General features: G+C 41.2%; 2 protein-coding genes across 2 annotated transcripts in view; both read right to left on the bottom strand.

Moving 5' to 3' along the window:
- Positions 1 to 3561: 3561 nt before the first annotated feature.
- Pou4f1 (POU class 4 homeobox 1) lies at positions 3562 to 5488 on the bottom strand. Its single transcript, XM_076872563.1, has 2 exons — positions 5366 to 5488; positions 3562 to 4704 (listed from the first exon to the last, which is right to left on the bottom strand). Exons 1-2 carry the CDS (start codon positions 5486 to 5488, stop codon positions 3562 to 3564), a joined length of 1266 nt encoding a protein of 421 aa, XP_076728678.1.
- Positions 5489 to 16083: 10595 nt separating this feature from the next.
- Obi1 (ORC ubiquitin ligase 1) overlaps positions 16084 to 27946 on the bottom strand; it is a 46133-nt gene continuing 34270 nt past the window's right edge. The window contains exon 6 of the mRNA XM_076872334.1: positions 16084 to 17710. Coding sequence (XP_076728449.1) covers positions 16168 to 17710 — 1543 coding nt within the window. The 3' untranslated portion in view covers positions 16084 to 16167. The remainder of the gene's footprint in view (positions 17711 to 27946) is intronic.

Genomic DNA, 27946 nt, shown 5'->3' with positions numbered 1-27946 from the left:
ATGTTTTTTTTTTTTTTTTTTTTTTTTGTTGTTGTTTTGCACAGTTTCCTACTGAATAAAATAGGAAACTCTGCAAAGCATGTGTTTTCATGATGTTTTATTAACATAATAGTCTTCTTTTTACTTTGTAAGGATTTTACTTTATACAAAACAAATGCTTAAATTCTTAATGCATACATTACCAATTATCATTTAATACAAATGTATTTGCCTGCAACATTTTCATTTGGGCAGATTTAAAAAAAAAAAAACTCGTAAATCTTTTGTTCATTCCTGGCTCTCCAACAATGAAATCTGGTCATATTTTTCTATAAAATAATGTGATTTTCTTTACAAATGCATTTTATTAGAAACTTTGTTGATATTCATGTCAATAACAACAGAAACAAATGAATCTTGATGGAAGAGATCTATTTTTAAAAATATCTCTAGTGCTTTTTTTTAAACATTAACAATTGTTTAAAATTACAATTTTTAAAATGTACTATTCTTTTTTGAACATCACGTGTTTTGTTTCACAGATTTGCCGGTGAAATTAAAAGATTTAGCTAAAATAGAATGACTTCAGAAGATATAATCCCAGATATTAAGAAGCTTTGTACATTTGGCATCTGATCTTGTCCCAGATCACCAAGAAATAGATATATTTCTGGTCATTCTGGAGCAGTAGGTGGCACACTAAATTTTCCCAATGAACAGAAGCATTAAAAGGGTATTTGGACAGATCAGTGAATGGTTTTTAAATTTATTAACCTCCAAAGAAAAGTCACTCAGTTACAACAATTTTAGAAGTGTTTTTTAGGCAAGAACAACAAATACAAAATCCAAATGCAGCTGTTCCTGACCCTCAATTTAAATGTTTTTGAGTGCCTGGTCATTTATTACCTTCCACCACTCTGATAGAGTAATGTAGTTTAAGAGTTTCTTCAGTTGAAAGAAAAACTTTGATAAACACAGGCAATTAATATAGAATTCATTTTATTCAGAGCACCACTTTTCACATGAATTATCTGAAAGTGAATTCTCATTCCGGGGCGGGGTGGGGGGGAGAGAAAAAAGGGGGAAAAAAGAAAGAAAAATGCAAACATCATTTTCACCCTTTCTCTTCTTTTGATCCCCCTTTTGATATCCTCCCCTTCACCCCACTTTTATTTCTTTATTTGTTGTTGGTTGAATTTTTTGGTTGAATTATTTGTTGAACGACTGCCAGGACTTGGCTCAATATAAACACAAAAATGCACCCAAATCATAAAACTGCTCTTCTTTCAGTTATGTTTTATTTGTAAGTGTACTAGGACACATCCCCCTGTTGTATTTTGGCGCACAAAAATGGTTCTGATAGAAGTGGGGGAAGAGGCAGGTAGGAGAGCAATGACATAACCAAGGAGAAAGCTCAGCAGACATACATGGACAGTTAGATCAATCCGTGAGACATTTCAGGATTAACACTGGCAGTTTGTAACCACTGTGTGTGTGTGTGTGTGTGTGTGTGTGTGTGTGTGCATTAAATAAAATATTTACAATAATCTTCCTTTTTTCCTTTTCCTCTAAATACAAGAATATGACAAGAATGTTGTGTTTTCAGTGGAAACAGGCAGTAGACTGTGAAATCACACTATCCACAAAACGGTCTACCAGAAAGCTAGCCCAGTTTAGTGCTCAGTTTCAAATGCATAGAATGTTTGCGCTGCAAACAATGATATACAACGTAATTAAATAAATAATACCTAATCAGAGTGAGACCTAATTGTGTTTCTTTCTGCACCTTTCAGATCATGCATGATTTCAGTATTGTTAAATGGCAGGGGTTTTTTCTTCCTTTTCTCATTTGTTCTGTAATTTTTAGTTATGGTTTAAGGATGGTAATAAACCATCTCCACATGAGATCCAAAGAGTATTTTGTACACAAAGGCATTTTACCTAACCACCTTTAACTGTCTCATTTTCCCCCCAATCCATCAGCAGCTTGGAAGGTACCTTGATTATTACTATGAAATACTATACATGATTTTCTATTTGAGCAACTGATAGTGCAAATTAAAGTTCTTGCTATCCAACATTTATCCCCAGTAATAAATGACTCTTGGTTAATAGTAACAAAAAGGAAACAGTTGTTCTGCTTTCCCCCAGGGGAACATGCAGACTTTTTGGAAACAAATGAGTTGGGGGAAGACCTTTAAATCTGTTTTCCTCTCTTCTGGGATTTAGGTGATTTTCTCACAGCCAAGTCCTGCCCCAACTGAAAGCAGAAACTTCTCAACATTTCAACGACTTCAGGTTCTCCAAGAGAGGAAGAAAGGGGACCTAGAAGAGCAAGATGAGCCTTATTCAGTGACGAAAATGGAAAATGAAAGTATCTTTCCTAATATTTTCCACCCCCGCAGGCTATTTAAATAAATAGGAGGGGGACCTCCCCCGCCCCAAAAAAGCTTATAGTTTGAAATAAAGCACACTCTGAAAAATAAAAGGGCAAGCTAAAGTATCCTAAGTGTGTGTGTTGGGGGAGCTTATTTTGAAATAGTCTGTTTTCTAGATCTTAGGAACAAAAATTAAGAGAAAAATCTTGCTATAATTTTACTTTACTAGAATAAAATATTTACTTCAGAGACCCTAAATTCTGCCTTTTAGACAGCTCAAAGACAGTAATTCTCACTTTCTAAGACTTTCACCAGACTGGGATAGACCACAGGAATGTAGCCACTGTGTGGAAACTTGGATTCCACCTAAACAGCCTCTGGACCTCAACCCTCTTTGAGCTGTGCTCCCACTCTCTTCCCTGGAGTGCAGCCTTTGGAGTCTCCTTCGAACAGGGAAAATAAAGAAGATATGGACAGGCTGGAGGTGAGACTTAAAGGGAAAAATTAAACACGCAGACAGAATAACTAGCTTCCCTACCCCAAATTTCACCTTTCCTTTCGTTTGGTTTTCTTTTTTGACTCAGTTCACGTGTGTAGGGTTGGGGCGGTGGTAATATTGGTAGTGCTCTTTTTCTCTTCCTTGGGGGTAAATGAAGCTGCAGGTTATGGCTCTTGGACGTAAATTTTTAAAGCATTTTCTTTGCTTTTGTTTTTGTTTTCTTTTATTTGTCTAATTTTTGGTGGTTGGTAGGGGTTTTTTTGTTTTTAGTTTTTTTTTTTTTTTCTTTTTTGTACATAGTTCCTTGGTCCCCAGGAGATTTTGATAAGTATCTCTGGTCAAAAACAGTCCATTTCCCAACCCTTCCCGTGTCGCCCCCCCCCCCCATCCCCCAGAACCATCCTGCTTCTTAAAACTCCCCTGCTCCAGCCTCACTTTTTTTTAACCCCCATTCCCTTGCTCATCTAAATGCTCCCTCCTCCCCCGCTGTCTTCTTTCTCTACACCCAGCACTCTTGTTTTCTAGGCTGGGGGAAGGTAAGGGCAGGGAGAGTAGATTGGGGCCCAGGAAAGAGCAGGGAGGGACTCCCCAATTGCAAGCAGGATAACGGACACTTCAAAAGTGATAGGAAGCAGGTCAGAGGAAAGCCCCCTGAAACGCCCCCTCAGCTTCTCGTTCTGCCCCACCCGGCACCACCCAACCCCCTCAGTAAGTGGCGGAGAATTTCATCCGCTTCTGCTTCTGTCTCTGGTTGCAAAACCACACCCGCACCACGTTCTTTTTGAGGTCCAGTTTCTCAGCGATGGCTGCAATCTTCTCTGACGAGGGCCGGGGTTGTACAGCGAAGTAGGCCTCGAGGGAGCGCTTCTCTGGCGCGGCGATGGAAGTCCGCTTGCGCTTCTTCTCCCCGCCGTTGAACAGCTCAGGCTTGTTCATTTTCTCGCGCTGGGCACCCTCGGCTTCCTCTAGCCAAGCCTGAAGGATGGGCTTGAGCGCAATCATGTTGTTGTGCGAGAGCGTGAGCGACTCGAACCTGCAGATGGTGCTCTGGCTGAGCGATCCCACGCCCGGGATCTTGAGGTTGGCCAGCGCGGAGCCCACGTCGGCCTGCGTCACGCCCAGCTTGATGCGCCTCTGCTTGAAGCGTTCAGCAAACGCTTCGAGCTCGCGCGGGTCCGTGTCCGAGTCGCAGATCGACGCCAGGCCCGCCGCGCCCACCACTGCCGCCGCTGCGGACGCTGCAGCCACCTGCCCAGCCGCTGCCGCTGCCGCTGCCGCTGCAGCACCATGGTGCGCAGCTGCTGCCACCAGCCCGGGGTGAGGCAGCCCGGACGGCATGTTCATGGCAGCCGCCGCTGCCGGGTGCGACAGGTGGCCCAGGCCGTGCATGTGCGGATGAGGGTGTGCTGAGCCGCCTAGGAGCCCGCCACCCGGGCCGCCGCCACCGCCCCCTGGGCCACCACCGCCGCCGCCGCCCCCGGGGCCGCCGCCACCTGGGCCACCACCGCCCCCGGGGCCGCCACCGCCCCCGGGGCCGTCGTGGGCGCCTCCACCACCACCCGCAGCGCCCGCGCCGCCAGCTCCAGCCATGAGCGCGAGCGAAGGGGACGAGATGTGGTCCAGCAGATCTCCTGGCTCTAATGCCTGGTGGTGGTGGTGATGGTGGTGGTGGTGCGCCAGCGGCACGGTGGATGTGGACGTGCATGGCACGCTGTTCATCGTGTGGTAGGTGGCATCCGGCTTGAAAGGGTGGCTCTTGCCCTGGGACACCGCGATGTCCACGGCCGCCAGCGCCTCGGCCCGCGCCAGCAGTGTCTCGTCCAGGCTGGCGAAGAGGTTGCTCTGCAGCTGCAGGCGACACAAACCAAACCAAAAAAAACCACAAAACCAAAAAAGCAAAAACAAAACACACACACATACACACACACACACAAGCCGGAAAGCACAACAAGCAAAAGGCAAACACAAAGCAACCAAAATAACGACGGGGGTGGGAAGAGTGGAGAACGGGAAAGACGGAATGGGGGACACAAGCAGGGGAACAGACGAGAAGGGAAAGGAGCGTAAAGAGGGGTACGGAAGCAGGGAGAAAGGGTGACACAGGAGCACATTCCGGGAACGGGCGTGGGAGACGAAAAAAGGAAGGGGGAAAGAAGAAGAAGAAATGGAAATGTAACTCGCAGCTGGGGACCAGTGTCACACACCCGGGCACGCATAGAGACCGCCTTTCTGAGGCGTGAAATTAGCAGAGAAAGTGGAGGGAAGTCGAGAGTCACGGCCCCAGAACTCCCCACTGGTCGCAGGCGCTCGATATAGAGGCAGAGGCAGACCGGAACACAACCTTAAGCACCGCTGAACAAAACGTGCCTCACAGCGGGATTTCTCTAAAAACCCCTGCCCCGCGATCGCCCGCACCCGGACCTGCACACACCAGCACCCGACATGCAGAGTCTCCGAGAGGGGGAGGGGGCGGGCGCGCGGGCCGGGGCCACGGGCGCGGGGCGCTTACCGGCGGCGTGGGCAGGCAGGCCCGCCGGATGGCCTCCGAGCTGGAGTGCAGCGACGGATACTTGTGCTCAGGGAGGGTGGGATGCATGGCAAAGTGTGGCTGCTTGCTGTTCATGGACATCATCTTGACGGCTGGGCATGTAATCCACAAACACTCCGAAAGTCCGCGGGAAAGTGTGCTCGCCGGCTCCCCCGGCCTCCCCTCAGAGGCTGCAGCCGCGGCGGTAGCGGCGGCTGGCGGCGGCCGCGCCGCAGGCTACTGCTGCTCCTGCTGCCGCCCGGCGCTCCCCTGACCGCGCAGAGCGCCGCGCGCCGGCCTCGCGGTGCCGCTTCTCCAAGAGCTCTAGCCTGGCGCGCCGACGGGATGCACTCTTCTTACACCTGAGCCCCACTTCTCGCGACCGGCCCGGGGAGCTCTCGCGAGAGCTTGCGGCCCCGCCGCGTTGACAGGCATCAGCTGTCTGTCTAGCGCGCGCTCTCCCTTTCGGCGGCGCCGTGCGTCTGCACGAGCGCGCGCTCGTCGAAACGAGATCGACGCGTGGGAGCCGCTCTTATAGTGACCACCAGCAAGGACAGCGCAGGTGATGCACCTGTAGCTGCCGGGGCATGCGCACTGCACACCTCACCTTTCCATCGCGGGTCTGGAAAGATCCGAAAGGCTATTGTCTAAGGATAGCCACCTTTTAGGAGGAAGAGGAGATGCACGCACGCCCCTCTGTGGGTTTTTCCTCTCCCCTTGCAAGTCCTGAATATATGCGCATTACTTAGGTACACCTCTCCAGGATGCCTAACAAGCTGTTATATAATGTATACAGCTGGGCATTTGTATGTTAAATTATGCCCGCGCATTCTTCTGTACACAGGGAAAAATAACAGCACAGAAATGTGGAAGGTGCTGTCTTTTGCTGCAAGAAACTGTTTCTTTCAAGGTTTATAAATAGGTTCCTGCAGAACAGTCGCGGTGACAGACATTTGTTTGAAGCAGTCAGACGCTATTGATTTTCACATAATTTAATTTCCTCCGCATACTTTGTTGTTGTTGTTGTTGTTGTGAATATAACTGTGTCAGGCACCACCAGTGACAGCCACTTAGCCACTAGGAGCATGTGCTTTCTACTCGGAAAGGCTGTTGAAATTGTGCGTTTCTCTTATTGTTTGTCTCCTTTAACCGTGTACAAACCTACGTTTCAAACGAGCTCCTAGTGATCTGAGGCTCCTAGTAATCAAAAGGAGAAAGTAGTTAACAGGGTGTACTTGGGATCTTTTCCTCTTCTCTTTCCCCCCTTCTCTCTCTCTCTCTTTCTCTCTCTCTCTCTCTCTCTCTCACACACACTCCCCCCCCCTCTCTCTCACATTTTATGCTGGAAACTCCTAGAAAAGAAAAGTGCTTCAGAGAAAAGGGACTATAATGTGAAAAAAAGAACTTTCTTTTCTCTTCCATCCTTTTGTTTCTTTGCCTCTTATATATTTTTCTTCAATAGGAGATCGAAGAAAGCTAACTTATAGGAAAACATGATTCAAACTATTAATTCAAATCAATCTGAAAGAAAAGACGCAATCTCTAGTGCAGCTTTTCTTCTTCTTACTGCAAAATCAAGATCTAAGAAGAATAAATCAATTAGCCAACCTGTTATATGGCCCTCATGTGGCAGGCAGATCAAGAGGAGCTGCAGTTCAGGTGTCCAAGTCCCTAGGGACACAGCACTTGCCGGAGGTGATAATAACTGCCCAGATGTTATCATATCTGCCACAAGAGAACTGGAAGCAGCAAGGGGCTACTTATGGGAAACTAGATGAGATAAATAATCTTTCAAGTCTCTCACACACCAAGGAGATCTGTATTTCCACCAAAGAGCAGATCTCATTTCTGTAGAGCTAAATTAGCATTCTGTGGATTTTCTTTCCTTGCATTAGCATACCCACTCACCTATTCAGAGTCCAAGAAGAGCCCACAGAAGTTACCATGGCTTTTTCTTTCTTTTCTTTTCCGTCCTCCCACCCCCTACCTTCCTTCTAGCCCGCAAGGGAAGTAAGAAGAATGTTCACTTGCTGGTGTGAGAAGGAGCCACTGCTCCATCCATTATGCAGTCCCCTAGGAACGCTAAATGCAACTTTATCTCAACAGGGAATGGACAATGAGCAGACGTCGCTGGAGGGAAAAAGTGAGTCCAATGGTCATAGTCACTCCAGGTGTCCAGACTTTAACCTAATCCTTCCTGACATCCGCCCTGATAGATCCCAGTACTTTCCTGTGGTGGGTAAGAAAGGGCCCCTCCCTACCCCTGACTGGGGGCTGGTTCCTGCAGCACCCCACATTCATCCCCCCTGCCCCAACCCCACCCCTCACCCCACCCCAGAAAAGTTGGCCTTTAGGGACCCTGAAGGGTGCAGGGCAGACAGAAAAGCAAACAAGCATGGGTTTGTGGCCAGGTGGGTCCACAGATAGGGAGTCCCCAAATACCCCCAGGTGAACCTTGATTTACCCCTCTGACCCTGGGAGGCCTTTAGTAAACCCAGCTGAAGTATAGTCTGCCTGATGAAGTCAGGAGTTTACCATCCCACTACCACTCCTTTCCTAACTCACCTCCCTCTGGACAACTGGAGTACCTTCCCACCTTTGGGTGAGGCCAGACCTATCCCCTCTTTTTGAGGGGAAATATGAGGACTGGGTACAATCCTTTCTTTTCCTTCTCCTATGGATCGGAAGCCCACCTGGCCACATGTGTTTTTCCACCAAGGCAGCTGTAAAAGAGTTCTATCAAGCAATAAACATGTTTAGGAAGGAAGACAGGTCAGTTGGGGAAAACGAGGAAGAAAAGGCAGGGAGAGTTCAACAAGCAAGGGCTGATTGGGGTTTGTGAGAAGCTCCTTGATTGGGTCTCTTTCAAAAGGAGTTGGAGCAGTGGCTCAGTGTCCTTGAGTTCAATCCCCAGTATACCCCACCAAAATAAAGGAGCTGGAGACTGGGCAGGAGAGGTGTGCCCCAGAGATGTAAATTTTTATTCCAGCCTGTTGTTTTTCTGAGACCAATTGTTTCACCTTCCCTCATTTACCTGCGACCTTATCTTCCTCAAATTCTTGCTGAACCTTAGTCTAGGCAAGACATTAGAGATAAGAGGAAATTAAGGGTACCTGTCCTCCAGGAGGTGACAGTCCATGAGCATGAGGAAGCTACAGAAGAAAGGCATTTAAGGTACAAGTTAATAGATGTAATGAGAGGGAGTTGAACAGAAATGCAAAGTGATGCTTGAAAAGTTATCTGGCATATTCCTGGACCTCAACTCCAGTTTAAAGAGTGAGGCACACTGGTGGACTTTTACTTATAATGGGTAAAAGGAAAGGGTTTCCGGCCTGGACTCATCTCACCCATATGTCACTGCTTTGTTTTCCTGGCTTGGCAACTGCTGTAACTAGTTGGCCCCTGCCTGTGCTAATGATGCCCACATGGGGTCTAAGCCTTGGCATAGATTCCTGGGCAATTTCCCCCCACCTTCTTGTTTAATGACCCACACAGATTTCCCTCCCCCACACACCATCTCATAGCTTTGCATTTTATCAAGAGAGGGATAATGAATGCACAGCTATTGATTTCCAAGGAATTTCCGCCCCCAGGGACAGGGAGTCTATCATCTGGATCAGAGACACATTTCTTTCCCTCATTAATTAATTTTCTCCTCCTCTTTTGGCAGGCCTCACTTTACATTTCCTCTAGTAGCTCCCCTATCCCAAGCTCAGGAAGTGAACTCATTGGCTGGAGTGAGGAAAAGTGGGAGAGGCTCTATGAAAGAGCCGGCACTGTACCTGTCCCGGGTGTACCAGTCCCAGGCGAGGACGAGCCTGACAGCAGCTGCCCATTTGGGCTGCCTTTCTCTTTCCAGTGGGGCGCAGGGAAAAGTTAGTGTTTGACACGACAGTGGGCTACCTCCCGGGTTTAGGGAATGGGGTTTCGTCCCGGAAAATGTCGACGTAAGTGCACGGTGGTTGTATACATACAGGTGGAGGGAGTCGGACCCCACACTTGTCAGAACCTGAGGGTCTGATCCCACCTGTAGGCCCTGCTACCTGGGTCCTGGAGGCTGAAGCCTGGCCTCTGCTCTTCGCAGACTCAGAGTGTCACGTATTTCTTAGATATTGGCAATTTTGAAACAAGGCACTTTTCACCACTCAAGCGAGTGCCCACCGTTCAGAGGAAGCCCCAGAGCCCAAATACCACGGACTTCAGAAGCCGCCCAGCACTGTTGGGGCAAAGGGAGGAGCAGCCCGATGGGAGGGGTTTCGGATCAAAACAGTGGCCGCACTTGGGCTGTCCTGGCGACCTCCTGCAGGGACACTCTCTCGGAAGTGTGTAACAGAGGAGGAGCAGGTGCGGTGCTTTCTCTTAGCTTCTGCACCGCCTTCCTAGGGTCAAGCCGGGGCTGCTTTCATCGTTCGTCTCCCTCATTGCAACTCTTTGCGCATCCTGGCCCGGTAGCTCCCCCAGTGATTGCCACTGAGTTCCTCGCGGATCTCTATAGTGGCCCTCTGACCACCTCTGGCAGCCCCCAAGGCCGCTAGCGCCAACCCCACCGGGTGCCCAGCGGTGGTCTTGCCCTTCCTGGCCAACGTAGCCCCTAGCTATAGACTGGAGTTGCTCTCTCGATTGCTACCGGCTCTGAGATTTCCTGGAGGCCACAGTCCTACTTCTTTACCCGGCTCTGCCTAGCACCCGCAGCCTCTCGCCTCCCTGGATCCCCAGTCCCGGTGGGTGAGGTATTGGGCCTCTCCGGACCTTCTCTCCTAATGACTCCCAATTCGGCTGGCAGACTAGGCTCCAGCTGGGACCCGCAGGCGACATTCTCAACTACAGCAGTGGAAAATCCATTGTTTTCTTTCCTCTGGCTCTTTTTTTTTTTTTTTTTTTTTTTTTTTTTTTTTTTTTTTTGGAACTGGGGGTCGAACCCAGGGCTTTGCTAATGCAATGCAGACGCTTTGCCACTGAGCTACATCCCAGCCCTCCTCTGGCTCTTAAACTCAAGTGTAATTTCCGTTGGGGACATTTTCCTGGATGTGGAACACCCCACCCGGAGATGTCGCTGATGACCTTGCGACCCTGAGGATACCTCTCAGTCAAGTTCATTGCCATTCATTCTCTCTGCATTCCTTATATAGAGATCTATATTTATATATCTCCACCTGGTCTCTCTGTGCCTATAAAACCCACCTACCTTGTGAAAGCCCTACCAGTGATGCCTGACAACTACGTCTCTGTCCTATCAGGGATCGGCCTCCCCTGCCTGCCAGTTGCCGGAAACACTTTCGCAGCTCAAGTGAACAACGTTATATCACTTAACAAGGCCACAGGCCCCTACGATTTAGGTCCCGCGAGGAGCAAGGACTCCCCTGCCCCATCCGCGCCGGCCCTTTCAAAACTGGAAGTGCGCGCAGATCAGAAAAACAGCTGCCAGCCACCGCCCACCCCGGGTTAAAACAACAAGCAAATCTCTACAACAGCCAGCCAGCCCGTGACCCCACGCGACCAGATGTTGTCTTCCTTCTCCCAGACAGCCGCCTGTGGGTCGCTCGGACCTGGACACTTGCACGCCTTGACTGTAGGGAGCTCTATTGGAGGAGATAGAAAGCAGAGGACCCCCCACCCAGTCCCGCTGGAGTGAGGTCCCGAGGACCCAGAGGCGGGCGTCGGTCGCCCTCCGCAGGCTCTCTTCTGCCTGCAGAAAGATCCTCAAGAGGGTCTGGAAGCCGCGGAGGAAACCGCGAGGCAGCGAGTCCAAGCCCGAGAGTGCGGAGCTGAGTCCTGTCGCCCGGCTCTAACGCTGGCCGGTGCCGCCGCTTGCCGCCCCTCCTCCCCGCCGCCCGCACAAATCAAAGCCCCTTGCGAGGGACTGGGAAATAGTTGCCTTGTCATGTAACACATTGCCCTGATTTATTATAAAATTTTAACGAAATCATGCATATTTTAACAGCCTTTAATCACTGCATGAAAATTTAATTCATGGACTGTAGCGCGTTTAAATAAATGAAGTGTTAATTCATTAGGATTAATTAATTTGTTAAAGGATTGTGTGCAAGGTTAAGGTGGAAAGAAAACTCTTTGTTGGCTTCGCGTCTTAATCGTCAGGTTTCTAGAGTGATAATAAAATGAAAGGAAACCGCAGAACACGCGGTAGGAGTAGGGCTGGAGAGGGACCAGCTGAGAGCACCCTCAAAAGCGCGGGAAACTCCGGCTGGAGAAGCCAGGAACGGTTTGTGCTCAGAAGTGACTGGGGAGGAGGGGGCGGAGGTTGGGGTTGGGGGAGACCATAATGGTGACGGGAATCGGGGAAGGCTGAGTTCTTTAGGGTCCGAGGGAGAAAGAGAAGCTCAGAGATAAGCTGGCGGGACAGATCCCACCTTTTCACCAAGTTGACCCCATGGGTGAGGCAAGGTTGCCCCTTCCAGCCCTCAGAGGGCCAAGCCTCGACTTAATGGACAGTTGATGGACCAGCCCCGCCACCTGCTAAGATTTTTCAGCGCCAGGGGAGTCACTGTCTCGCCATCAGGCCGCCGGTCCTGGCGACTAGGGCAAGACCCAGAGCCTCAGGGGATTATGACTGGAGGAGGAGCAAAGCCCAATTTGCAAAGCTCAGGCAAGTAGCAATGCGGGAAACCTCATTCAGTCAGGAACCCAGATTTTAGGATGGGGTTCCTTCAGCGCTTCTGAAACTGCTGATAAAAGGTGCCCCCTCCTGCATAAGACAAAAGTCTTATGTGCCCAATTCTTTACTCAACCTTCAGAGACTTAGTAAGAACAGCACCTCTATGAAGCCACCAGATTTCCTCACAGTTCAAGTTCTCTGCAACGTGAACACTCTTCTATTCACCAATGTTAAGAATCAACATGGACTAGACTTACAGGTTCCCTTCTCATAAGTCTCAGTAAATGTCTAAGTCAGATCCTTACCCTTTGTGGAAAGCCCTTACACCCACAGATTATAAACACAAAAAGCCTACCTACACACTTGGCTTAACCCAACTAATATTATTAGAGAGGGTCTCCTCCCTATTAACACAGCAAACCTAAGAATCTACCTTGTTTCAAAAAGTGGACTTGGCAACTCAAAGTATTCTAGACTGTTTCAGCCACATAAAACTGAAGATCACCCTAGCCTGTGCTCTAGATGGATTCTTAAATATGCATCTTAATAAATGCTTCCTCGCTATGAGTGGGGTTCCGAGAATTAGGCAATAAATGTTCACTATGCACTCTGAGATCATTGCTTAAAAGGTTTTCTCTCTGCCAAGTATTATTAAAGGGATCAGGTTACATTGTGACAGGCAAAGGCTGTATTGCAGGACTCCCACAAATAGGAAAGACAGACCTTCTTATGAGGTTTTGGAAACTCTTCTAACAGGCCACACACCATAAACTGTTAATTTGATGCTCTCTACAAATACCATCCACAGGCACAAAAGTGGAAAAAAAAATCTCTTGTGCAGATTATTACTTTGAATAATTGCAAACCATTCAAGTATATGGAGACAAGTTCCTGAAACATATAGTTCAACATCAGGTGCTCTTGTTTAGTGGTACCTTTGTTTCAAACTAATGTAGATACCAAAGAGATGACAGGAAAGCCAAGCAGGTTTGAAATTAAGAGACTTGAGTCTACCATTTTCAGTTTTTTTTTTTTTTTGGTCAGCTGACTAAACAAACAAAAAGGACATAATTTTTAGATGTTTTTAAAATTAAAAATACTAAAGGTCATGACAACAAAACCCTAGCATCTAGTTATATTGCTATAGTCAGCAATTTAGAAAAATTAGCCTCAAAAGCTATTTTTATAAAAACATGAAGTGATATCACTAATATACTGTTTTCTAGCATAACTTTAGTGATATTAACCAATAGCAAAAGAAAATTTAAATTTATAAAAATGTCAGAGTCATTGTGAATCTTTAAAAGTATATAGTTCCTATATGGAAGCCGAGCCAAACATAGTTTTTATATGGAAGCAGAGCCCAGACCAAGGGACACAGGCCAGGCAGGAAATAAATGTCACTTGTAAAGAATACATGAACACTCTCAAAATAATTTTAAAGGAACTCTTGGGAAATTCAAACCATTCATCCTTTGTTTCCAAATATGAACTCACACACAGGAATGGAAGAGCATAAACTCTGGAACCAGAGACCCATTTTTAAAATATGGTTCTATCCAATTTCAACTGTGGTAACTAATCCTCAAGTTGCTTTTCTGTAAATTAGGGAGAACTACATCTCTGTCCTATCAGGGATCAGCCTCCCATGCCTGCCAGATGTCTTCCAGGATTTAAGAAAAAGGTTTAGATGAGATATAGGGGAGTAAATATTTGGGCTCAATGTTGTCTTATGTATATATAGAAGACATATTTGAAAACCTGCGAGACTTCCTTATTTGTCATGACATTAGATTATGGTAAAGACATAAAAAGTAAGCATATGTGACCAAATTCAAATTCTGTACAAACAGGAACAGCATGGGCTGATGTATGAAATATTGCTTTAGGAAGGATGAAGAGCCTCGTGAAGGTAAGCAACTGGGAAGCACTCTAGACCAACAGATTAGTAAATACACATTCTTAGTTATAGACAGAGTGAAGCCCCTTTTTCTTAGTTCATTTGAGCTGTTATAATAAAATACCTTAGATCAGCTAATTTATTAATAGAAATTTATTTTTCACAGTTCTGAGGCAGGGGAATCCAAAGATCAAGGCCACGTGGTAGAAGGGGGCAAAAAAGCTCTTCCAGGCCTGAGTATTAACCCCATTCACAAGGGCAGAGCCCTCATGACCTAATCGCTTCCCAAAGGCCCACCTCTTAATACACTACCTTGTAGGTTAGTTTTCAATACATTAATTGGGGACGGGGTAGGGGGTGGGGTGGACATACACATACACTTAGACCATACCATCCCTACATTTACTGACAAAATTTTTAGATTTCTTCATTTGAGTTCCTAATGGATAACCATATTATCAAAGATATTTAAACTGCTAATAGCTCTGAAAGTATCCATTAGCTTTAACATATTATATATTAGCTTTTTCTGGTTGTTACTTCTGAAATTAGAAAGCATAATTCTCCAAATCATAGAAGTGATTTTGTTATATTTTTATGATTTCATTGAATCTTGAGTCTATTACAACAAGGATCAGCATTTTTTTCTGTAAAACAAGGCAGACTGTACATATTTCAAACTTTCTAATCTATATGGTCTCTGTTGTAGCTTCTCAACTCTACCGCTGTATTGCAAAAGCAGCCATAGATAGTAGGTAATCAAGTGAGTATAGCCGTGTTACAGTAAGACTTTATTTTAGAAACTTTGAAATGTGAATTTCATGTAATTTTCTTGTGTCATGAAATATTAATTCTTTGGATTAAAAAAAACACTTAAAAAACTAAAATCCATTTTTTGCTTATAAGCCTTTCTAAAATCTGGTATAGACCAGATTTAGTCCATGGGCCAGAGTTGAATGACCCTGTATTATAAAAAATAATTACAAATAAATTTCCCTGGTCTTTACAGGCTAATTCAATATCTGAGACATCAAGACATACAGTGCTTATGACATTCTTTATTCAATTCACATAGAAAAGCATGCAGTATTAATGTAAAACAATAAGGTATTAATGTAAAATGTTCAGTGCACATTAGATAAACAAGTCATTAGCATACAAACCCATTTTTAAAGACGTTTATAGGCATACCAAACATGTTCAGAATAATATACTTTTTCAGAGCCTAAATTAAAACTTGTGCTTAGCTCTTACCTATCCTTACCCCCTCAACTCTTCATTTAGAAAAGTTGCCCTACATACTAGCCAACTGAAACTTCTTTTTTAAAAGAAGTTTAAAGAAATATTTTTGTTAAGAAAATGGAGCAAGCAAAAATGCTGCCATGCATTTCCACAAAGAACAGTAACATGCAAAGAAGAACATTATCACTATGAAAATCCCTCCCCTATGATATAAGTGGATCAAGGAACTTGGTAAAGAGTGCTTCTGTACCTATACATCTGGAACAATGAAGCTGTGATGTTGAAGCTTCTTCAAACTCAACCATGCCTTCCTTCCAAATTATGCTCAATTTCTGATTTTATATAGACACACAAAAGATGAGCATATATAAGCTACCTGACATAGAATGAATACTTTCATAGAGAAAATATATTCTTTCACACTAGCAGAACATTTTCACAAAAACTGGACAAAGCACAATTGTAAAAAATGCAAACATATATGTAAAATTTAACAAAAAGTAAAAGAACATTGGACTGAAGTCAGAGTGCTATTTCTTCATTAAGGCCTTGCATAAAAGATAGGCCATCACAAAACATAAATAAAGAGGAACACACAAATAACCTACACCCTAGAAAAAGCTTTAAAGAAACTCTTATGAGCTAAATACTAAAAGTTTTACTTAAGAATAGAGTATTGAAGACAACTGAGCCTCATTAATAAGATACTGTATCTAACAGTTAAATAAAATTCAAGGAAACAAAACCCACCCAACCCAGATACACATAATATTCACTAAAAAGAAAAACAATCAAACAAAAACTTTCTCAGGTCCAAAAGATATCTAAATAAAAATAAAAAGACCATAAGTCTTTTTCAAAATGAAATAAGTACAGTGGATACAGGTTAAGTTACCATTCTGACCTGGCATCTGATTAAAGATCATCAATCCAAAACCGTCTAGGACTTTTATAAAAGGAAAAAAGTAACTTTAAAAAATTTTTATGTTCCTTTCAGGATAAAATCACAAATAACACCTCCCTAATCAGTCAACTTTTGGTTGCTTTTGATGGACTGGCATTGGAAAGGCTGCTCTGGATTTTTCTTTTTGTTGACTGATTCACATTTTTATTCCTCTTTTCAGGCACAAAAGAAGTAGACCAAGGAGACTGAAGGTGGTTATGAAGACTGTGCATTTCTGAAGATGTCTTAAATAATGATGACCCAAACCTTTGATCTTCAAATAGTCGATGTGAACTACTTAACAAAACACCCTGGGAAAATTCTGTCTGAAACAAACAGCTTGGGGGTTTGATATCATTAGTTCCTGGATTAGAAGTAGAATGGAGTGGAAAATCTTCATTCATTTCTTGGTCTGATGGAGAGAGGAGAAAAAAGGAAGTAGGTTTCCATTCATTTCCATTTTCTAACTGATCAGTAGTTAGAGAACTTTTGGAAAGGTTTAGCTTAGTTCTTTCTTCCAGCTTTTCAGATTCTTCAAGAAATTCACTGCCTTGAGAAGACTTTGATAACCCATCCAAATCCACGGACTTAAAACCATTATTACAAGGGCTCTTGCTATTGTCTGACTCTGACATCATTGAATCCAACTCAGAGATTTTGTCAAGGTAAGCAGCATCCATTGATGCTTCGCTGGATGTTCTTGTCCGGTTCATTTCAAAAGAGCGAATACAATTCAGCCTCTTGGATAAACATGAGCCTGACTTCTCACTCAATTTTAAAGATATTTCTCCGACAGAATTTGCTATTGTGTTCTCCTCTGAATTTTCAAAATCCAAGCTTTGGGCATAGCTTGTGGAGCAACAATCCCAAAATCCTGTCTTTGGGGAAGTAAAACATTCTGATTTCTTTTCATTTTCATTTCTACTTGTATCATCTTCTGAAGAATCTTTATTACAAACATTTTGAGAATCACAAAAATCATCAAACACCAATTTTCTGAGATGGTTTGAGTGCTTTTTAGAACTTCCTGCTTTGACCACAGAGCTTTCTCTATTTTCTGGTGTATTTAGCTGAAGGCAACTAAGGGACAAAGGAGTACAAGGGGCTGGAAGATCATAAAGCTCTTCATCTTTAAAGGGTACACAGTCATTTGGTTTATTACTCCACTCTCCTTCCAAATAAGTATCCATACTTGTATCTGTCACATCTAACATTATTTCTACTTGTTTTTGGTACATATCTTTGTTCTTAGGACAGTTTGATTCTGTTTTGCTAGTGTTTTCCTGTCGGGCAGAACTGGTGTCAGAGATTCGGCCACTGGAGGGCTTTGCCAGGTGGACAGTAATGGAGGCAGATGAGCCAGGTTGCTTTCTGGCACTATCACCTTGATTCTTCGATGCCACATCCTCCTCACTACTTTTGCTCCCATTGCTATCTGCAGAAAGTGCTCTCTGGCAAATGGAATCCATTGTTTCCTTCTCTTCACTTGAATTTTTTAGTTGTGCAACTTGAGATTCTAGTTCCTCTATATACTTATCACTCCGTTCCAGGGCTTTCTTGAGGCGATTGGTTTCACGTTCATACTGTTCTACTTTGGACTGCAGAGCAGCAACTGTAAACCTTCCAAACCTAGAAGGAATGGAAGGATAATTAATCTCATAGGTTAAGCTGTTTTCTTTTCAAAGTTTAAAAGTGCAAATTGTCCCAGCACATTCTAATTTCACATAACAATGACATTTCAAGTCACTTAGTGAATAGAACAAAGCTATACCAGATATTATATCTTCAAAAATCGTTTCCCTACCTATGTACTAATAACCATATGATTATAGCAAAGATCTAAAAGGACACTGTAGTGGTAGAATCAGACTACTGGTAAGCAAGAGGCAGAAACTCACTGATGTTTTCCTTTCCAAGAACTAGTTCTATCAATTCAGTTCATATATGCATGAAGAGTTATCCCCTAAAACAATGGCAAAGATTTATGATAACATTTGAACAGTGGTCCACATCTTGAAATATTTACATTCAATCATTTTCCTATTGTAGAGCAATGTTTTACAATACATTTCTTATACAATGTCACCTTGTCAAACATAAAACACCAATTTGAAATTCAGAAACTCAGAAGTCTGAGGAGGGGTGGTTTTAAATACTTATTTGGATCCTTTCAATTACAGCCACCCTCTGTATGAAGATTTTCTGTGGCCTTTTTGAGCAGTAGGCTTTAATTCATTTCAGCTTTACTTATTTTTGGCATTTTACAATTTAGGATATCAATTTCATTTCTTCCAACTCTGAAATACAAAGTCAGTCCTTATGGTTCCAAAATAGTATGCATAAAAACATTTTTACATTTTCTGAACAGGAACATTGTGGACACAGACTAGAAAGAACATATCAAAAATTTACTCTTTTTACCTGGTATTTTTTCCCATTGTTCTGTCAAGAACAGGTACTGAGTTCAGCTCAGAAAATAACTTTTGAGCACCTACTATAGGTTAAGAGGTATATTTAAGGCGGACACACACATGAATGAAACTATTCCAACTCCAAGGAAGAGAAAATATCCAGCTTAAATTCTATCTGACCACTAAGGAAAATTCTTTCAGGAAACTGCAAGAAATGAGTAAAAAAACATAAGCCCATAAAAAGTATTTTTCCTCTACCAAGATTCTTGTCAAGAGCTTCAATCAACTTTTTGATGACATATATTGATCCACCTCTAAGAATTCCGAGATGACCTGTTTGCCGGAAGGTATTTGAAAAGGTAACTTCTAAATTTGTTTTTATCTTTGGGTTTATCTTTGTATCCCCCCGCCATTATAAAAATAATTACAATTAAGAAAATTTATTAAGTATTAAAAAAAACTATAAAGGAACTGCACCTCCTAGAATCAACCACACATTTTAGACAGTCCATCACCATCTATAACCCCTGGCCCAATTTACTCCCCGTTCAGCAACAACATGATCCTTGCTCTCTTGTTACTAAGGGAAAAAAGCAGAGGCAAAAGTAAATATAGAATCATAAAATCTCAGGATTAGAAAGGGCTTTAAAAGACATGATTGCTTAATATTGATCTATTCACTACAATTAACTGTGAACTCCCAGGGAGAGTGTACTCCCTTCAACTTTTAAAACACAAAGCAAAACCACGGGCATAACTAAAACAAAAACAACTACTAAAACAAGTCTCTCCATCTTAAAAGACAAAGTTTACTACTATGAGTATCTGGTTAAGTAAATGATAGTTTTTCCTCTTTGTTTAAAATGTGTTAGCCTGTAAATGTACTTTACAGGTGTAGTTTTGTGAGAGAAGTATTAAAAAGTGGACAAAGATTAAGTGTATTTCACAAAAATGTTTGTCAGTTATTGACTTTTTCTGGCATAATCAAATAACCTACATGTTTTAAATGGAAAAACCATGTAGCATGTTTATTTAATGCAAACAGCAAAAGTGACAGCCTTACATTTGCTTACCAAGATCAAATTTGTTCTTTTTCTCAAAGTGCCGTGTTTTAATAAAGGTATCCTCATATGAAAAAAAAAAGAAAGAAATCAAATGATTTAAAATTAAATCATGCTACTAGATAGTAAGTCAGATGTTACCAAAAGATATAGCTGGGAACTCACAGACCTACATAAGGAATGACAAATAAGAATATTTTTCAATAGCAATGTCTTGTTCCAGGTTTTAGCTTGAAATGTCAAACGTATTAAGACATATTTTCCCCTACATTGTTTCTTTTCTTCTCTCCCTATGGTATTGGGAATAAAACTCAGGACCCTGAGCATGCTAGGCAGGTGCTCCATTACTGATCCACATCGCCAGCCTTATTTTTGTTTTTAAGACATAACAAAGAATTCTGAGTTTGAAATTATTGATATCCCTAACCAAATTTTTTGTTACTTCAGACAGAAAGCTAAAGTGCTATGAGAACTAACAACAAAGGCCAGCAGCAGAATACACTCAAGAGGGACAAGCAAGTAGGAGTCACTGATGAAGTTAGAAATGTTTTTTCAAAGCTCACTGTCCCTAATTCTCCGAAGCTCCACTTCAACACTTTACAAGTCTATAATACTTAGTGATCAGATCTTTTTACCATGCTAATAAGAGACCCAGGCTGGTAGTCAAACTGACAGAAATATGTAATGAAAGCAATGGAATCAATCAATTAATTAATCAGTCTATGTAATTTATCTGTTTTCAAGCTCCATAAGAGTAGAAGTTTTAAGAGAGCAGGGAGTTTGACTGTCTTACATTCACTGTTAGATCCCTAGAATAATTCCAATTACACAGCTGTCCCTTATTAAATACTTCTTCAATAAATGCTGTTCTCTTACTTTCACATACATGAGTGCCTTACATGAAGATGGTCAACACCAAAGAATAAGTAAGCCTAAATAAAGGTCCTTGGTCCTCTTTTTACATAAGTATTATGAGAGTCACTATATTACTAAACCACATGTGCTTCATACATTTGACTGTTTACTTTCTTTTATTATTGACACCAGGGAAATCACCCCAGACTAACATATACACAGTATCTGCTTTTTAATTGTAGGCTTAACATTCTATAAAGGTCCATCCAAAAAACTTCTTTCTGTTTTTACCTTAATAAAAGAATACCAGAGGAGACTATTTTTTAAATATATTTATTTTATTTTTTTATGTGGTGCTGAGAATCAAACCTAGTGCCTTGTAAATGCTAGGCAAGCACTCTACCACTGATCCAGAACTCCAGCCCCTCTCACAGACTTTGTTTTTTTGACAGCACTGGGGATTGAACCCAAGGCCTTGTGCATGCAAGGCAAGCAATCTACCAACTGAGCTACATCCTCAGTCCCCAGATGAGACTTTTGACAATACCTGTATTAAATTTGACAAAGGGAAATTTATCACATAGAAATAACATTTAGGGATATATACATGATGTTGTACCTCCATGGAATAAGACAGGATAAAAGCTTATCTTTGGAGCCAGGCATGGTCACACAACTGTAATCCCAGAGGCTCAGGAGGCTGAGGCAGGAGGATTAAGAGTGCAAAGCCAGCCTCAGCAATGGTGAGGCACGAAGCAACTCAGTGAGACCCTGTCTCTAAATAAAATTAAAAAATAGGGCTGGGGAATGTGGCTCAGTGGTTGAGTACCCCTGAATTCAATGCCCAGTACCTCCTCTTTCCAAAAAAGATTATCTTTGAGTTTTAAAAAATACTCATTTATTCATGTTAATTCCAGATATTTCCAGAGTACATAATATTAAATGAAACAATGCCAAAGCAAGCCAGAGGCATGGTGCTGGGGATCAAACCTAGGGCCTTGTGCGTACAAGGCAAGCACTCTACCAACTGAGCTACAACCCCAACCCAGCCAGAGGGATTCCTAAGACCATTTACCATAATTCCTTTTCCTGAGCAAGTTTCAAAATGGGGTATTTTTATAAACATTTCATTAGAGATCCAAAGGCTTTGATTTTCAAAGTAGCATGATGGCCAAAGACTTCACTGTGCCACAGAAACACTGTAGAGCAGTTTGGGGAAAGCAACTGATATTGGAAGCATATTCTGCCAGAATCTACAAGTATCAAGGATTTTTTCAGCTAGCAATGTTAACTGAGGCATACATTCTGGATGAGAAACAAAGGATGAGAGTTTGTCCTTGTTCAAACAACTACAGAGGCACAAGATTGTTCCTTCCCTGCTAGAAGTAAAAGAAATTACAAGTCCTACTTATTTGAACTTTGAAACACTGTAACTACAGTAAGAGCATCTCTAAAAAAATATGCTTAAGACCACATTTTTTTTAATAGCTCATTACATAGAAGGAACAAGATATGATTAAGAGGGGTTAGGGGCTGGGGATATGGCTCAAGCGGTATCACGCTCGCCTGCCATGTGTGCGGCCTGGGTTCGATCCTCAGCACCACATACAAACAAAGATGTTGTGTCCGTTGAAAACTAAAAAAAAAATAATAATAATAAATATTAAAAAAATTTTCTCTCTCTCTCTCTTAAAAAAAAAAAAGAGGGGTTAGAACAAATGAAATAAAAGAGTAAATGTCAGAACTGGGCAATTTATCTGCTTTTTGACTCCCCCATTTGAACTGAAGCTCCAGGAGTGCAGGAAGTTTGATTATAATATTCATTGCTAGATATCTAGAATAATTCCAAGTATACAGCAGTCCTTTGTAAATGTCTTGAATAAATATCATTCTCATACTTTTAAAGATACAATGCTGCTATTTACTAGTTGTGAAAGTGTTGCCTCTCTGATTCTTAACCCCAGCAAATTCATTAATCCCAGTGACTGCCCAAACTACCAAACTTCAGAAAGTAAATGGCAGCATAATATTCACATAGTTCTGCACCTTGCTCTTTTCATGAAATTAGTATATCACGGTCATTTTCCATATTAGTTCAAAAAGAACCCTAAAGAGTTTATTCATTTATTATTACTTATTACTATTTTAATTGGTCCATTGTACTTACACATAATCACAGGATTCACTCTGATATATTCATATGTTAACAATGCGTAATTTGATCTGATTCATTCTCCAAATCCCCTTCTCTCTGTCCGCCTCCCTAGGAATCCTTCTAGATTACTGGTTTCTCTTCTATTTTCATGCCATTTTCTTTCATTCTTTTTTTACTTCCACACATGAGAGAGGGAGGGGAAAAAAGTACAATTCTTGACTTTCTGAGTCTGGCTAATCTCAATAAGCATATGCAATGGAGTTCCAGTCAGCTCTAAACAAGAACAAAATTAGGTCATTTGCAGAAAGACCTTCTTGAGGAACAAGAGGGACACAGGAGAAGTGAACCCATTTATTCAATTTCATATCTTTTCCTTACTTGTTAGCTGAGGTAATAGTAAAGCAAAGTAAAATCAATCTTTGGATCTGAAACAGCTTTTGTGATATGATCTATCAGACAGGTTTTCAGTGCTTATACCCTTGTTTAAAATGGTTATAAAATGCAGATTTTATTCACCCTGGTTCAGTTAATAATACCAGTCACCAAACAACATGGGTCAATTTTTAGTTGTTACCTTATATTAACTGGGAGTATTATATTAGGTGAAATCTTCACTTCTGAATTTTCAGTTCATAAAAGAGTTCAGAAATAACAGATGTGGATCATGGTTAGTAACCAATCAAAGTCTAACAGTTTTGGTTACTGGCATCTACTATGCAGTTAACAGCAAATAATATAGTTGTGCTACTTTCTTGTCTTCTACTGAGAACCCATATGACATTAAAAATAGACATGCAAAAGACACTATTGGCCAACAAGATGAAGGTGTAGCAGAGAAAAAAAAAGTGTTAAAGCTGGAAGTGAAATTAGAATTGAACATAAATGTAGTTATGAAGAAACTGCTGATGGTTGGAATGTTATGACAATGATAGCCCATTGTCTCCTTAACCCATTCAAGAGATTTCAGACATGCCAGAGAAACTTAAAAGAGCCAAACTTATTGACAGAGATGAGAAAAATAGTTGTGGTAAAAGGATAAAGATGTCTAGAGGAAATGCAGACAGACAAAAACAAAAAAAAAAAAATCACATTAAGCTTGAAGAGATATTTTACTACATTGAGAGCAGAGAGGATAAAATGTTGGAAGTTGAGGGCTGGGGTTGTGGCTCAGTGGCAGAACGCTTGCCATGTGAATCACTGGGTTGGATCCTCAGCACCACATAAAAATAAATAAACAAAATAAAGATGTTGTATTCATCTATAACTAAAAAATATTTTTTAAAAATGTTGGAAGTTAGTGCAAATGTAGGAGTGAAAATTCATCAAAGTATCCAAAAAACTGCCATCATATCATAAGTTATATATATGATGACAAGGCAGATCCTACTGAAATATTCTCTGTAAGTTTTATACAAAGAAATAACATTTTAATTCTCAATGTTACAAATTGTACTACATAAATATTAGTGCCCTACATACTAATTTTACTGTATTTTCATGTCCATATACATTTATAATTGACAGTAAGAGCTAAAATTTTGACAGATACTATTAAAGACCATCAAACAATTGTAATTTTACTCATTAAGATCTCTTTGCATGGTTTTAGCTTGCATTAATCATTTTGCATTAACCATGCAAAGTAACAATTACTTATATTATAACAATTGTTAATATGAATGAAAACCAATTACATTTATGTGAGCCTCAAAATTTTTTTCTTTAAAGAGTTACCAAATTACTCTAAGAAAGAATGACCCATCCATAGAGTAGATGTTATAGTACAGTTGCCTGTCTTCAGAACTATAATTGTGTATTATCATCTGACTTTCAGAGTAAGTCAATCAAGTGTCTTATTTTAAACATACAGAGAAGTAAAATTTCAGAGAAAGGAGCTTTCCATTGTTCCTTTCCCTTTCCTAAGTTATCCTCTGGAAACACAATCTCCCAATTAAGGAGATTCAATGAGTTCACAAACTCCTCTTTTTGATTACAAATAACTTGGGTGAGTAGCCTATGCCATGAGCTCATTAAGAAATGATTGGAGTGGAAACAAAATGAGAAGTTTTGGTACTAGTCTCTGCCTTGTGTGTATGTGCATAGAGTGGGGGTAAGTAGGCATATTTTATGTAAAGGGAGAACTAGGATTGTATGAAACTCAAAACCATATTTGGTGGTCGGGGAGAGGGCTCAAATGCCCTGGCATCCTTTTTATCTCATCTGCTTCGTATGAGTTGTTTGCACATTACCCATATCTATTTCATGCTAGTATATGTGTTGGCAGGGTTGGGGAGAAGCACTATCTTTTAAACTACTAGTGAAGCTCTGGGAAGTATCCCATGTATTTTGATCTGCTGCTGAGTTTTATGACTAGACAATAATTCCTCAAGAGTTTTCTCTTATAAAAATTAAGCATTCAGTTACAAAAATATTACATTCCTAGAGAATTTATTGATCATATGTTGGTTCCACAAAAATGTTACATAATGAGGCATACTGAGAGAAAACAGAAAAACATATTTTCCTCCTGGAAATTCAAGACAGAAAATTTCTGTTCCTTGGCCCATCATTCAAAAAAACAAATGAAGGGCTGGGGCTGTGGCTCAGTGGTAAAGTGCTTGCCCCATGTGTATGAGGCACTGAGTTCAATCCTCAGCACCACATATAAATAAATGAATAAAATAAAGGTCCATCAACAACTAAAAGATATATTTAATAAAAAAGTGAAATTTTAGCTGGAATTTACCAAGAATAATTATAACGAATCTTTAACAGTAATATAAAGACTACTATTGACAATGATATTGACACTAAGAATAGCAGCAGCTACAATTTATTGTATATATACTTGGGGTCAAATACATTGCTATAATCTTAATGCTTATTATCCCATTTAATCAACATGACAACTTTATAAAGCAAAACCCATTATTATTTTAAATATAAGAAATGAGAAGCTTACAAAGATTAAAGCTCTTGTTCAAAGTTATATAATAGGTCAAGTAGCAGGAATCCAAGTCTCTTACACTAAATGTCACCTCCAAAACCATGTAACCTTGAGATCCCTTTTTAAGTAAAATCAGCACCTATTTATACCTGATTTAACTTTGTATCACTCTGTATCAAAAGTATCACACTTTGTATCAAGTTTTATTGAGCATGAAGTCTACTACATGCACAGTCAATAAAATAACAGGTTGTACTATTTATTGGTAACATAGAAAACAAATAAGAAAACTGTAGGAATACATACAGATAGGTGTGTATGAGATCAATAAACATCTATCTACTATTTATGTTCTAGGCACAAACTCAAGAATATTTTGAAACTTTCACTGATCATTTATTAAAGTGGCCTTTCAGGAAAGTATAGCATTGACAGATCTCCCTGGTACATACCAACCCATATATTTTAACCAGAGATATGAAGACAATGAAACAAAACCATGAACTAAAAACAATGTACTTAAATGTGCTAAGTATAAGATCCTGCCTGCCTATCTCAGGGCTATGGTTATAGCTCAGTGGTAAAGTACTCGCCTTGCATGTGGAAAGCACTGGGTTCAATCCTCAGCACCACATAAAAATAAAGTAAAGGTATTGTGTCAATCTACAACTATTTTCTTTTTTTAAAAAAAGAACCTGCCTATCACATAAATAATCAGTATGTATCATTAACTATAAGAAAAAGATACTTCTCATATGAAATGTACAAAATCATAAATAAAAATTGCAAGGCCTAAACATATCATAGGTTACTTGTCTCAGGATCTAATTTGGGAGAATAAAAAAGCACAAGCTATGTTATATTGCATGTTGGTTTTATCACAAAAAAAAAGAAAGCATTTCAATATTTGTAAGAATAACAAAATGCAATTTCTTCCTTAAAGACAAAGCTGACATAAACAAGGAAAACAGAGTCAGGCCCTTTAAGTAGTTCTTCCCTCCACCCTCCAAAAGTCCTGTTTAAAAAGCAAGGTAGAGTCTGTTTTCAAATGGAAAGCAGCATTTAAAAATAACAGGTCATATTAATAATACAATTTTAAATTTTAAATCTTTTGTTTATTTTATTAAGTCAACCATGCATTTGTAGTTAAGGATTTGGTGTTGAAACTAGCAATCCTTAAAATAAATGATCTGAATGGTGGGTGGCAAATGTGAACTGAAAAGGAACAGACTAGTCCCATTTGTGCTAAGTCTTTAATAAGGACTGACCTGCACACAAAGGACTTAAGAAAGAGAACTAAACTGTTGTTTCATGCTAACTACTCCTCTTCCCTGCTTCTGGGTTGACTGAGACTTGGTCTCTGTCTCTTTGGAAACTGTAACTGGTTAGTCTCTATTTCCAAGGCTTCTTTCTTTTCTTCTCTCTGCCCAGCACACTGGAGAAAGCTGCCAAAAATAGGATGCCTAAATCTAAGTACTATTTTCTTCACACTGCCTGTGAGATAGACTACTATTCATTCTGTTTGGTAAATATATTTCATTTCTATTCCATGCAGATATATCCTAATTTTTCTGTCTCTCCTCCAAAAAAAGATTGGCCTTGAAGTCTGTATGACATCAACGGTATCCTAATCTTTCAACAGGACAGAATATTAAAATATTCTATTTATTATTCTTTTACATCGCTACCAGGAGTAAAGGACATATCTTTTCCCAAAATATAATAACAAAAAATCTCAATAGTGTAAAAGAGTTTGACTATTATTGAGTAACAAAATCACACACAAAAATCCTCTGGACTGTTTGTTTATGCATTTTCCACTATCTAAATATACACATTCTATCTCATATGATGAGCAATCTAAAATAAAATAAAACAAGAAAATTGTGATGCAGCTTTCCTGTAATTATTACTCAGGTGAGTTATAGAGGACTAATGTGTGCTGAGGGAGACTATAAGGAAGGAAAACAAAAGAAACAGAAGTCATCCCTATTCTCAAACAGTTCAAAATCTGACAATCATATGCTTCATTATTGGCATGCATTGTAGGTTCCTAAAATATTTTATCAATACAATAAAGACAAGTTGACAGAAAACTGTAGTAACTGTCTATCCCCAATTAGCTGAAAATCCAGAGAAGGGCCCCTCAGGTGGCTGGGGGGCCTGAGCACAACTGGCTGTCACAGTCTGGCCCCAGGGTATCATCAGGCTCATGGACAATCTACAAGTTCCCCTTCCGGGAAAACCAAAGGGCATAGCTAAATCAGTCATCAGATCAGGCTGGGGTCAAATACCAGAAATCATCATATTTGTCAAAGTAAAATCATGAGAAACAAAAAAAGGCCAGATAGGTCAAGAAGGGGCAATAGCCATAGTCAGACCAGCAGTGCTGATGACAGAGAAGGCTGGAGAGGCACTGGCATGTCTTGAGACACA

This window comes from Callospermophilus lateralis, chromosome 12 (assembly GCF_048772815.1).
Source record: "Callospermophilus lateralis isolate mCalLat2 chromosome 12, mCalLat2.hap1, whole genome shotgun sequence".
Lineage (NCBI taxonomy): Eukaryota > Metazoa > Chordata > Mammalia > Rodentia > Sciuridae > Callospermophilus > Callospermophilus lateralis.
This window is presented reverse-complemented; position numbering and strand designations above follow the sequence as displayed.